Source organism: Galeopterus variegatus, unplaced genomic scaffold (genome assembly GCF_000696425.1).
Source record: "Galeopterus variegatus unplaced genomic scaffold, G_variegatus-3.0.2 Scaffold2738, whole genome shotgun sequence".
Classification (NCBI taxonomy): Eukaryota; Metazoa; Chordata; class Mammalia; order Dermoptera; family Cynocephalidae; genus Galeopterus; species Galeopterus variegatus.
The window spans coordinates 179,980-187,894 of NW_007728849.1; the positions used below are offsets into that span (position 1 = coordinate 179,980).

At 45.8% G+C, this 7,915-nt stretch overlaps 1 protein-coding gene across 1 annotated transcript; it reads left to right on the forward strand.

The window, feature by feature from the left end:
* Nucleotides 1-4,522: 4,522 nt before the first annotated feature.
* Nucleotides 4,523-5,774, forward strand: TXNDC2 (thioredoxin domain containing 2 (spermatozoa)). Its single transcript, XM_008582847.1, has 2 exons — nucleotides 4,523-4,607; nucleotides 4,897-5,774. The coding sequence occupies exons 1-2, from the start codon at nucleotides 4,523-4,525 to the stop codon at nucleotides 5,772-5,774; spliced, it is 963 nt and encodes a 320-aa protein (XP_008581069.1).
* The last annotated feature ends 2,141 nt before the right edge of the window (nucleotides 5,775-7,915 follow it).

Genomic DNA, 7,915 nt, shown 5'->3' on the forward strand with positions numbered 1-7,915 from the left:
ATCAGGTTAATTCCAAATAAGAGCACATAACTGGTTACTATAGTGATGAGGAGGTAGACAGGAAAGGCAACTGCCCAATATTTTTGAAACCGACAGGTTAAGCCTAAGGAGTTTAGCTAAAATTCGGGGGATAAAAGCCCATCATGAAATAAGCACTGAGTTCTCTATGCAAGCACCAACCAGGGAGCCTCTAGGGCAAGGAGGGGAAAATTGAGGGAAGGGTCTAGGGGTGAAGGTCTGGCCCCAGCCTGTGCATAGGTGCCCAGTCACCCCGTGGGGAGGGAACACTAAGATATATTAACTGAAAAGGATTATAAAATAGTATTTCTCTTGGAAAACTATTTCGCTTGAAAATATCTACATGTTAAAAAAAAAGGCAAAGAATGTACATCACAATGTTTATAGTGATGATCCCTGAAGATTGGCACCATGAGCAACTTTTATTTTCTTTTTACTTAACTGTTTCCTAATTTTTCTATTATGAACATGTATTAGTTTTATAATTATAAAGCCAAAAATTTAGTCCAGCATAATGTATAAAAAACTAGTCCATAATGTTGTCATTGTAAGGCTGTGGTAGAAATGAACTTCAACTGTGTTTATTCCAACGTCCTTCTAGTGTGTTTCTCTGTACTGCAGAGGCTGGGAACAAAAAGCCACATTGCCTTGACTCCCTTGCAGCCAGGATTGGGGATGCAAACTAGATTCCACCAATAGATGAACCTGCTTGAGGAGTTGTTTGCAGCTCCGCCACTTCCTGCGGAGGTGGGTGGGGGACGTTGGAGCAGAACACCGGTGTTCATCTCTAGCTCTGACCCAGAGGAGCTGAGGCTGTGGCTGACTCACCCCACATGGCAGCTCTGGCAGAAAGTTCTGGAAGCCATAGTTGTAGTGGTGGCATTCTGATTCCCTACCTTCTTGATATCCTGAGGTGGCAAGGGCCCTGGCAGGTGTTCTGGAGCATTGCTCAGTGTTCTGGTTCTAGACACCTAGTCTGAATAGGCAGCCTTGCCTGACACTTTATAATTGCCTAAATTGTCCTCTTTCTAAAGTATCTGGTTGTTTCTGTTTTCTGAGACACAACCCTGCATGACATAAGGGCACATGAGCAATTTGGGGACAAGCCTGTGCTGAAGGAAAACATACATTTTATGACCAGTTGAGTGAAAATTATTCAAAGGGATCAATATTTCATGTTACTTGGAATCCATTTGAATCCAAGAAGGAAGAGTAAAAATAATGGTTTGGAACAATTGCCAAGTCTAAGACACAGCTAAGATCTCCAAGTACAAACGTAACAGGCCACAGATCTCCTCACTTTTACTAAGACATGCAGATGCAATTAAACATTTTTTCTAAAATGGATCTCTTTTCCCCACCAGCCTTATCTCAGTGGGTTTGGGGGAGGGTGATGAGGAGCAGGGCACCCAATTAAATTTGCCCGTCTGTGGAATTCCGGCTTCAAGAGCACTTTTTTTTTTTTTTTATTCCTTTTTGTCTTTTTTACTGACCGGCAATGGGATCGCAACCCTCGGTGCTGCGCCCGCACTGCGCTCAGCCAGTGAGCGGGAACCGGTCTCCACATGGGATCCGAACCCTCAGTGGGAGCGTCGCCACGCTCCCAAGCGGCGCACTCTCCAGTGCACCACCAGGCCGGCCCAAGAGCACTTTTTCATGGTGGTAGCAGTTCCGTCTTTCACATTTCTCCCCTTTCTCCACAATATCTGGGAGCACAGGACTACGTGAACTAGTAGACTATGTAGACTAGTCTGGCCTGGTCCCCAGACCAAGGACTGTGAGGACTCACTGATGCCATCTACAGTGGGAGCATTGTGTTGTAGTTCACTGGTGGGGTCTGTGATTCCAATCCTTGCCTGTGCTCCCAAATCCTCCTTCACTGTTGTGGGGGAAATAGGATAATTTAGGCAGGCTCCTTTGGCTTAGGTCAGGTTGGGGGTGGTGCAGCACACTTCTTTGTAAACAAGTTGTGTGTGGGTGGAGTTAGTGCCCATGTGCACCCATGTATCTATTTAGTTAGTTGCTATTGTGTGTTCTTCAGTGTGTGAAGCAGCGCTGGCCAGTATAGCTCACATGTAAAAATAGAGCATGTTGGGCTGGCCCGGTGGCGCACTGCTACAGTGCGCTGCTTGGGAGCGCGGTGGCACTCCCGCCGAGGGTTCGGATCCCACATACAGACCGGTTCCCGCTCACTGGCTAAGCGAGGTGTGGGAGCAACACCGAGGGTTGCGATCCCGTTGCCGGTCCCGGTCCAGTACGGGCGTGACACTGAGGGTTGCGATCCGTTGCCGGACACGAAAAAAGACAAAAAGGAAAAATAAATAAATAAATAAAAATAGAGCATGTTTACTCTGCTGGCAGCTGCTCAGTTTTTTTCTTTGGACTTTGCTGGTAGCAGTCGAGTTTCTGAGTTTCTCATTTGTACTGCCTAACTCTTAGACGTGTGTGTGCTGAGTAAAGATTATTCCTACTTCAGCCAAGGCTCCAAGGACCTTTTTGCCGGTTACCTAGCTCATAGACCTGCGTGTGAAGGGTTTGTGAACGGGCTCGAGGGTCTGTGAGCTCCAGACCCAGCTCTAGCTCTACAACTATGGCTTCTTTGTTCTTCCTGTCGGCCTCTTTCATGCTCTGATCTCGGAGCACTCCCAGACCCTCTCTGGGCATGCAGGACCTCTGCATGTCTGCAGGCTGTGGGGCCAGGAGCCTGCCCAGGTGCAGGTTTCCATGCGGAGCTTCCCAGCAGCACGGGCCGCACTGAGGCTCATGCCACGCTGGATGTGGGCTCTTCCAGATGGAGTGCAAGGCAAACACCCCTCTGCTTTCAGCTGTCCTCTGAGCATGCCTACCTGGCATCCGCGCTAGGTGTCAGCAGGGAGAGATAAGGCTGGGACACACGTATCTGTCCTCTGTCCTCCCCATCCACCGGAGTGAAAGGGGTGACATTTTCACTTCTTCCCTCAGTTAGGGAGGTCCTCTGTGTCATAATGTCCTACCTTCCACACAGCCAGAACTAGAACAGGAGAGAAATTAATTTGCCAATGAGCAAGGTCCAAAGATACTGTCCACTTTATGCTAATGTAATCTACACATAAGGACTTAACACTGTTTGGGTTCCTTTCTTCTAGCATTTACTGAGGAGGGAGACGTTGAGCAGATAAGTGCCTGACGTTTATTCCCATCCTCTACTTTAAAATAAAGCATAATGAATGAGAGGCCCATCGGCTGTAGAAGCCCTTTGCATTAGAAGGTGCAGACAACTTCCTGTCCTTTAAAACATCACATCAGAAAGGTCTGTATGTCTTTGCCCAAAGCTTCCCGGTGAGAGAGGCCAGAGCTCTCCTCAGCAGTATCTGAGGAAACAGTAAAAGCATGAGATTTTCCCCAGAATAGGATTGATGTTACCAAGAAATACGGATTTGCTAAGGCCAGCAGGCCTCTCCCCCATCTCCTTTCCTCCTTAATGAAATGCATTTTGCTACAAAAATCCAGATAATTGAACCATTGCCATTAGACATGTTGAGGCTTCTATAGGCAATGTGGAAGTCTTACCATTTAGACAACCCTCTAGATTTTGACACTTGTATTTGTTGAAATACAAATTGAAACAGATGAGGATTTGTATAAGGCATATGTAGAAAATGAAAAATTCCATATCAGTACATAACACTTTGGGCTGCAGGTACTGTGCGGATTCAGGGTATAAAACAAGCACATGGTCCTGAGCTGGTAAAAGAAGTCTTCCTGCGGAAAAGGTATTTGGATTCTGACTCCACAGGATGGTGTAGACGTAGCTGGTGGAACTAGGACTAGCCATGAGGGGCCCGTGCCCCTCCACGTCAAGGGTGGGGGGACAGTGCCCTTGGATGTGCCTGCATAAGAGATGGCGCGGGTTGGGCTCGTGGAGCTGGGGGAGGGGCCATCTGGCAGCAGCTGGACATTGACATCGTGTGGTACTTTGCAGAGGAAGCTGATGTGTCACAAGGAGATACTTAGGAGATGGTTACAATGGGTGAGTCACAAAGAGAAACTGGAGAACCCTGGAGCGGGTTTGTAGGAAAGTTGGCTCATGTTACCAGCCTGCACAGGACATTTGGCAAAAGTACAGCACAGCATAATAGCTCAGCACGTGGCCTTTGGAACCTGCCCTGTATCCTAGCTGTGTGACCTTGAGCAAGCTACATGACTTCTCTAAGGCTCAGTTTTCTCATTTGTAAAGTGCTGGTCACAATGGCACTCACCTCAGTGGTTGGTTGTGTTGTAAGAAATGACAGCTGCATGTCCCCAGCCCCAGGCACAGGGTAGCCCCCACACCCAAGGCCATCGTGGAGCTCTCCAATATCTCCTTGTGAGCGCAGATAGGGAAAACCGACTGTAAAGTACCCAAATATAAATTGTTGCTCATAGTTTGATGTTAAGTTGGGTAGGGTGGGAAAAGTTGGAGGGTACCGCCTTGACTATGAGGTGTCCGTAAGGATCAGGAGTGGATGTGGACGAGGAACTGGTAATGGAAAGTGTTAAAGCTGGAGCCTCAGAAGAACCAGAAATGAACGCAGACAATCCAGAAGACACAGATGAAGGTGACATTAAAGGTAAGGGGGTAGGGAAAAGGGTGCCTTAGGGACCTATGCACTTAGGGAGTAGGCAGCAGTGCTGAACCAAGCAGAGAAAGTCGCAGTAAAAACAAAAGTCCATAAAAGGTACACGTAATCACATGCCTCTTGGCCTGCTGTTGAATGAGGTTATCCAAATTATTACATCATTCATCAAATTTCATTTGTGATCTCCAAGAATGACATCAGTCTTCCTTAGAGTATACTATAAGAATTTTATTTTTCTTCTTTTGCATTTTTAATTTTATCTACTTACTTTTTTGTTCAGAAAGTCCATTACAGATTCTGTCAAGCAATGTGGCTATCCTGGTCCCAGAGGTCTTGGACACAGCCCAGAACAAGGAGAAGGATTTTGTTCCCATGGTCAGCAACAAGCTCCACATGCCCACAGAGGAATCTGAGGTCCCACAGCAGGGTGGTGACATCTCCAAGTCGTCAGCAAACACCATCCAGCCCAAGCAGGGTGACAGACCCAAGACCCCAGAAGAAACCATTCAGCCTGAGGAAGACAACATCCTGAGGCCTGAGGAAGAAACCATCCAGCCCAAGCAGGGTGACAGACCCAAGACCCCAGAAGAAACCATTCAGCCTGAGGAAGACAACATCCTGAGGCCTGAGGAAGAAACCATCCAGCCCAAGCAGGGTGACAGTCCCAAGTCCTCAGCAGAAACCATCCAACCCAAGCAGAGTGACATCTCCAAGTCCCTGGAAGAATCCATCCAGCCCAAGCAGGGTGACATCCCCAAGTCCCCAGAAGAAACTGTCCAGCTCAAGGGAGGTGACATCCCAAAAGCTGAAGAAGCAGCAGTGCAGTCCCTGGAGGTGGACATGGTGAAAGTGATCTTGAGAAAGGAGGACTTTGAGGCAGCACTTAAAGAGGCCGGGGAGAGGCTGGTGGCCGTGGACTTCATGGCCACTTGGTGCGGGCCTTGCAGGACCATCAGGCCACTCTTTCACTCCCTGTCTTTGAAGCACGATGACGTGGTGTTCCTGGAAGTGGACGCTGATGACTGTGAAGAGGTGGTGAGAGACTGTGAGGTCATGTGCGTCCCAACCTTCCAGTTTTATAAGAAAGAAAAAAAGGTGGGCGAGTTTTGTGGTGCCATTAAGGAAAAACTTGAAGCAATCATTGCAGAATTAAAGTAATCATATTGTGGAAACACTGTAAACAGTCAGTTGTCTATAGCTTGTGATTATTTTTTTTAATTTATAAAAAAAGATCAGGTATAACGAAAGTGTATGTCCAAATGTCACTGCTTATAAATTATAATAACTATCCCCTTTTCAAAAAACAGTCAAAGCATTAAAGCACATTGGGACCATGTTTTTGTTGACAGTGTGAAATCAGAAATTCCTTTGGTGGAGATTAGAAGTACTGCTGTCCTGTTTTTCAATCTTGATTTTTTTTTCATTCATGCTTGAAAATTCCAGTCATGTAGTATTTGCAGCAACATCAGAAATTTCTGTAGAAGAACATGATTGAAAAATGAGTGGAAACTTTTCTCATGTACACATATCTTTGGGGATTCTTATAAGATACTTTGGGAAATAAAGAATTGGGAATATTCACATGTCTTAGCTAACCTCCCTGTGCTGGGAGTGCTATGGAGGCCTTGGGAAATTCACTGGGTTCTACAGTATGAGATTTGCTGGTCGCAGAGCTGAGACAAAGGCTGTGTTTCCAGATTTCAAGTCCAGGGTTCTTCCTCCTAATCCATGCTCACAAAATGTGCGACAGAGCTCAAAACTGTGGGTTTCTCAAGTGTGTGTGACCCTTGGTACCATTATGACATCAGCTGCCTGGTGGCAAAGTTTCTGCTTTGTTCCCCTGGTAACTGGGTTCCTGATACCTGCTTCCAGATGTCTCCAAGCCCAAAGGCTCAGGACTGGACCACAGATGGTGGCTTAGTCCAGCATGTTTTTTTAAATAGCTTCGCTGAGGTATGATTGATATATGAGTACAGAGAAGTGCGAGCGTTTAATGTGGACAATTGGATGAGTTTGGATGTGTGCATGCGCCTGTGATAACCACCACAGTCAACATACCTCTCACCTCCGGGAGTTTCTTTCTTTTTTTCTTTGGGAGGCTGGCTGGTGTGGTACTGGGCTCCAGAAATTTCATGTGTCCCTTTGCTTCTTCAAAATTATTATTATTACAGTAAGAACTTAAGATCTACCATCTTAACATTTTAAGTGCCTAGTACCGTATGGTAACTATAGGCACAATATTGCACAGCAGATCTCTAGAACTTACTCACCTTGTATAACGGAAACTTTACCCCCTTTGAACAACTCTGCTTTTCCTTCCCCCAACTCTCTGGCAGCCACTGCTCTCTTTTCTGCAGGTCCAGAGTTTGAATTTGAATTAGTTGCTAACATTTCAAAAACCAGGATTCCCCTTAAAATCTAGAATTCCAGATTTCCTTGAAAAATTGTAAGGTCTGGCATTCCAGGCTTGCATTGCCTCAAGAAACCAACTGCATCTTAGGGGCTGGGCGATAGCTGCGTCTGTTCTGTGGGGCATGCGCTCTCTGGTCCTCTGTCACAGAACCTGGCTGGCTTCTTCGTTTATCCAGGTGAGGTGCAATCCCCATCTTAAGTTCAAGAGTGGGATTGACCCTTCACCTCCCATCCCACGGACCTACCCAGACTCTCCTTAGCGATACCTCAGTCATAGATCTCATTTGCTGCCTGACAACAGCAAACAAAATATTGTATATACTTGGCCTTTCTCCAAAAAAGACTTGGAATGACCTACCAAAAGTATTAATGATAAGGCTAATAAGCTAGTGAGAGGAAATTAGAACCATGAAATGAATGATATGTCAACTCTAAGGGCTTATATAATTGCTCTGATTGAGCGGCAAATTTTGTTCTGAGCTTCTTGGCAACGGGGAGAGAAAAGGAAAATTCAATAATACCCAGATGTCATTACCTGAAATGAACAAGCTTCCCAAGTTGAAAAAGGAGTCAAAATTTTCCTTAACTAAATTCCTGAATGGAAGTCCTCATCTGGGACCTTAAGTTTGAGACATTGAACATTAGATAATGTTCTTGACAAGATTTTTTATAGTAAATTCAGAACAATTTTTTGTATGGCTATGCCTGGTAATAATCTTTAGTAAAATCTGAAGCCATATGGCAAAGCACTTTTCAGTAAGAGGGTTCCAGATTCAAGGTGTAAAAGTGTGTAGCTCTTGCACTTTCATGTAAATGGACTTGCAGTGATGGTGCATATATCCCATCTGTTGTTTTCCTCTGGTAGAGAGACCTTCCTCTGACTTTTT

What these genes read in the sequence shown, in the direction of transcription:
- TXNDC2 (XM_008582847.1), top strand. Translation starts at nt 4,523, where the DNA reads ATGGAAAGTGTTAAAGCTGGAGCCTCAGAAGAACCAGAAATGAACGCA. An exon ending in AGATGAAGGTGACATTAAAG is followed by an intron (nt 4,608 to 4,896) that starts GTAAGGGGGTAG and finishes TTTTTTGTTCAG; the next exon opens with AAAGTCCATTACAGATTCTG.